The sequence below is a fragment of the Zingiber officinale genome, chromosome 9A, assembly GCF_018446385.1.
Source record: "Zingiber officinale cultivar Zhangliang chromosome 9A, Zo_v1.1, whole genome shotgun sequence".
Lineage (NCBI taxonomy): Eukaryota > Viridiplantae > Streptophyta > Magnoliopsida > Zingiberales > Zingiberaceae > Zingiber > Zingiber officinale.
In genome coordinates this window covers 94,172,579-94,177,144 of record NC_056002.1, presented here as the reverse complement: position 1 = coordinate 94,177,144, position 4,566 = coordinate 94,172,579, and the positions used below count along the sequence as shown (strand labels likewise).

Genomic DNA, 4,566 nt, shown 5'->3' with positions numbered 1-4,566 from the left:
AACACGTGAATAAAGATTGTTCTAGGAGTTGCCGAAGGGTTGACATATTTACATGATGTTGCAAATCCACCCATCATTTACCGAGACATGAAGGCTGCGAATGTGTTATTAGATGATGACTTCAACCCAAAACTTTCTGACTTTGGACTTGCAAAACTCGGACCCGTCGGGGACAATACACATGTTTCCACAAGGGTGATGGGAACATATGGTTATTGTGCTCCTGATTATGCGATGAGCGGTAAATTGACTCTTAAATCTGATGTCTATAGCTTCGGGGTGCTTCTATTGGAGCTGATCGTCGGACGACGGGTTTATGATTCATCAAAACCTACTTCCGAACAAAAACTATTGATTTGGGTACGGAGTCCTAATCATTGTTATTTTAGTTTGAATCATGTTTCTGTCCTAATGAGTTTGTGCTTCCATTTAAGTGCATTACAATGGAGGATTATGATGAAAAATTGCTTTGGTATGAAGTTACATTTCTTTGTCCTATCGCTTAGGATTCCATTTCTTGATAGTGCTGCTGGAATTCATTTTCTTATTACTTAGTATTCATATAGCCACTCTAACTAGTTGATATAACTTGCTGATAATAATGAAGATTTGTTGTTTTTGTTGGTGCAATATCCCTAGATCAAGGTTGACCTCGTTAACTAAACTTGAGTTGGCTTAAGCTTGAGTCTTGATGTTTGGGTTTTGATGTTTGGGTTTTGATATTTAACAATATATGGAGATTGTAGATGTAATTATCTATTTGGGGAGATTGTTGATACAATTCCCCTCTGGTCAAAATTGACCGGTTAGATATGAAAAAGAATCAAGTTGGTCAAAAGGTTAACTGGATACTTGATTGAGAAAGTCATAACTGGAGGTTAAGCAGATGGGAAATCCTGGTGAGTGAAGCCAAGTGAAAGACCTAGTGAGCGAAGCTAGGTAATTGGAAAATCCTAGTGGGTGAAGGTAGGTGATAGTCTTGGTGAGTGAAACCAGGTAGGTGAAAGCTCTGGTGAGTGAAGCCGGACAGTGGGAAAGTCCTGGTGAGTGAAGCCAGGCAGGTGAAAGTCCCGGTGAGTAAAGCCAGACAGTGGAAAAATCCTGGTGAGTGAAACCAGGTGAAAACCCTAGCGAGTAAAGCTAGGTGAAAGTCCTGGTGAAAAAAGTCAGATAGATGGAAATCCTAGTGACTAAGTTAGGCAGATGGAAAGATCTAGTGAGTGTCACCAGACACGTGAAAATCCAGGTGGGTCAAAGTTGATCGTGTTGGTGCAACCTTAGGTCAAGGTTGACCTGGTTGACCTGACTTGAGTTGACCTGACTCGAGTTGTATTTTGATGTTTGACGAGAATAGAAAAGTTCTATTCTGATGTTTGACGAGAGTAGAAAAGTTGTATTCTAATGTTTGACAGAATACAAACTTGGGAGATTATGGGTGCAATCTTTGGTCAAGGTTGACCTGGTTGACCCGAGGTGAGTCGACCTGATTCGGGAAATCCTGGTGAGTGAAGCCAGGTGAAAGTCCTGGTGAGTGAAGCCAGGCAAGGGAAAGTCCTGGTTAGTGAAGCCAGGCAGTTGGAAAGTCCTGGTGAGTGAAGTTAGGCAAGGGAAATCCAGATAAGTCAAGATTGACCAGACATCTGGTGAAAAGTCCAAGCAGGGAGCTTGGCACGAGACAAGTCCAAGTATAGAGACTTGGCACAGAAAAGTCCAAGCAGAGAGTCAGAGCCGTACCTATGTTCGACGGGGCCTGAAGCGAAAATAAAAAGTGGCCCTTTTGTGACGATAAATAAATGTAATGCTCAATTCACACATAACAATACACTAAATACATAAATAAACCAAAAATAATATATTATATCAATAAAAAGTTAATACATATTTGAAATAATTACATAAAAACTACTCGTCTAGCTGTTTTAGAAGCAAAAATATTTATCAAATTTGCATAATCTAATTCTCTGACTATTTCTTTCTCAATCGACAACATTGCTAGCCCATTTAGTCTATCCTGTGACATTGTTGATCGAAGATAATTCTTAATTAACTTCAACTTCGAGAAACTTCTTTCTGCCGATGCAACTGTTACTGGTATTGTTAACAAAATCTTATAGGCAATGTAAGTATTTGGGAATAAACCATTCAGTTTTGTCAAACATTGTAGCATATCAATTGCTCTTTTCTCATTTGTTAAATAGCATCTCACGACCATCAACTCTGAACACAACTCATCGCCATTAATATCTGAACGTCTATCGTGACTCAAAAATTGTTGAAGCTGCATACAAGACTTCATCAGGCTTGTTAAAGGCTCACTCTTTAACTTTTCCAAATTCAATAAAAACCCAAAAATCTCTTGATATTGTTTAAATTGTTCAAATCGAACTTGAAGAGAAGATCGAGCTTGATCAATTATAAACAGAAAATATTCAACTCTAAAAGATTCTTCACCTGATCGTGTCACATCATCATTGTAACTTTCATCAAATTGTTTCTTTCTTCGAATGATACGTTTTTCTCGAAATTTAGGTTCAATCCCCATTTCACTTGCGATTTGCACGGCTTCATTCATGGAACTAGCAAACCCCTCTTCTCTAAACTTATCAAGAAATTGATCAAGTCCTTGTAAAAGGTTGATCGCAATATCAATATCCATATCTTCAGATTGAATAAACTTACTCACAGTATTTATTGCTCGTAACAAATTATACCAGATTACCATTCCAAGCAAGAACTCAAAACTCTCAAGATCATATAGTGCTAAGGTCTCCGCATCACTCTTTGTTTTAGAATCTTCAGCAACTTCTGCCAAGTCAAGTAAAGCATCTCTTATATTTACAATTTGCTCTTTTATGGCTTTAACACTTTCAACATGACTTTCCCAACGGGTATGTGACAATGGCTTAACGGTCAAACCAGACACCTTATCTTTAAAAATTTTCCATCTCTTTGTAGAGGAAGAAAATAATGTGTAGATGCGTTGCACCACTCCAAAGAAGGATTTGGCTTTAGGACAACATTCCACCATATCAACTAAAGCCAAATTAAGACTATGACAACCACATGGTGTGTAAAAGGCTCTCGGATTTATTTCAAGCAATCTTTTTTGTACACCTTTGTGTCTTCCACTCATGTTAGACCCGTTGTCGTACCCCTGTCCTCTTATGTCATCAATGTCAAGTCCAACTCTAGTTAACACATTTAGAAGTTCACTTAATAACCCAAGACCTGATGTGTCATCCACCTTCAAAAACTCAACCCAATATTCTTCTACTTTTGGTGTGCTCGTCGAATCATCCAAACATCGTAGCACTAGAGACATTTGTTCTTGATGACTTGCATCTGGAGTACAATCAAGTATTACTGAAAAATATTTTGCATGTTTAACTTTTGCAATGATTGCCCTTTTCACTTCATTTGCCAAAGTCTCTATTAGTTCATTTTGAATTTTTGGACTAAAATATGTATATTGAGATTCTCTTGCTTCACAACGTCGAACATGCTCCTCCATCACTGGATCAAACTCAGCAACCATTTCTATCATTTGCAAAAATAGCCCATTGTTCTCGACATAAAGTTTCTCATCATCCCCTCGAAATGCCAAAGTATTTTTGGCAAGTGTTTTTACAATGGAAATTATTCTTGTTAACACTTGCCTCCAATGTTGTCTTTCTTTATTGATTTGAAGTTGCATACTGTAATCAATTGTTTGATTTTTTTTCAGCCTCTTTTCTAATTCAACCCAAGCAATCATGCAATCCATATGGTCTCTACTAGCTTCATGTTGTTTAAGACTTCTATGCATATTACGCCAGTCTTTGTATCCATCATTACCCAAATTCCCCATTCTACTCATCATTTGTTCAGTCTTGAACAACTTGCAACAGAAGCAAAATATTTTATCCAATAAAATAGAATATACAAGCCATCTTCTATCTAATGTTTGTCCATTTGCCATTACTCGTGTATAATGTGATGAATCAAAATGCCTATTGTTACTATCCTTAGGAAACAAAAAATCATTCACTCTTTTTGGACCCATTTCAATTAAGTAATCTCTCAATTTTTGATCAATGTTATTCCAATTTCCAGGATCCTCCAAATTCATAGTCGAATTTAATTTTTCAGGTTGAGAGTCTTCTTCTACGTTTTCATTCGACTCAATCAAATTGGCAGCTTCAACCAATTCTTCATTTTCATTGTGGCTTTGTTCTTCAATCACCAAATTATCCCCAAATTCTTCTCTTTCTATTCTGCTACTTTTAATAAAATATTTGTTAATATCACCGGCTTGACTTTGAGTTAATGCTTCCTCCCTTTGTTTCATTTTTCTCTTTTGAGCTCCAGATAGATATTTAGGAGGCATTTTCAATATTCTTTTATTATTCCTGCAAATTATTAAAAGAGTTCCTAATAATTAGAGAACAATAAAATACTTTTGCAATTTAGGTTCAACCTTTACCAGAAAAAAGACCGAGTTTATTAAATTTAGTATTCGACAAATAAAATAAAGTGCCTAATATCAATATCAAACTTCACATGACTACCAAAATTAAATAATTAGAG

The 4,566-nt window shown here is 36.6% G+C and overlaps 1 protein-coding gene across 1 annotated transcript; it reads right to left on the bottom strand.

Moving 5' to 3' along the window:
* Positions 1–1,891: 1,891 nt before the first annotated feature.
* On the bottom strand, positions 1,892–4,366 carry LOC122019338 (zinc finger MYM-type protein 1-like). Its single transcript, XM_042576815.1, has 2 exons — positions 3,365–4,366; positions 1,892–3,244 (listed from the first exon to the last, which is right to left on the bottom strand). The coding sequence occupies exons 1-2, from the start codon at positions 4,364–4,366 to the stop codon at positions 1,892–1,894; spliced, it is 2,355 nt and encodes a 784-aa protein (XP_042432749.1).
* Between the last annotated feature and the right edge of the window lie 200 nt (positions 4,367–4,566).

Bases quoted from the DNA above. Each gene is read 5' to 3' on its own strand.
- LOC122019338 (XM_042576815.1), bottom strand. From the start codon at position 4,366: ATGCCTCCTAAATATCTATCTGGAGCTCAAAAGAGAAAAATGAAACAA. The intron at 3,245-3,364 runs GTAATACTTGAT...GAGTTTTTGAAG, and splicing joins AACATGCAAAATATTTTTCA to GTGGATGACACATCAGGTCT.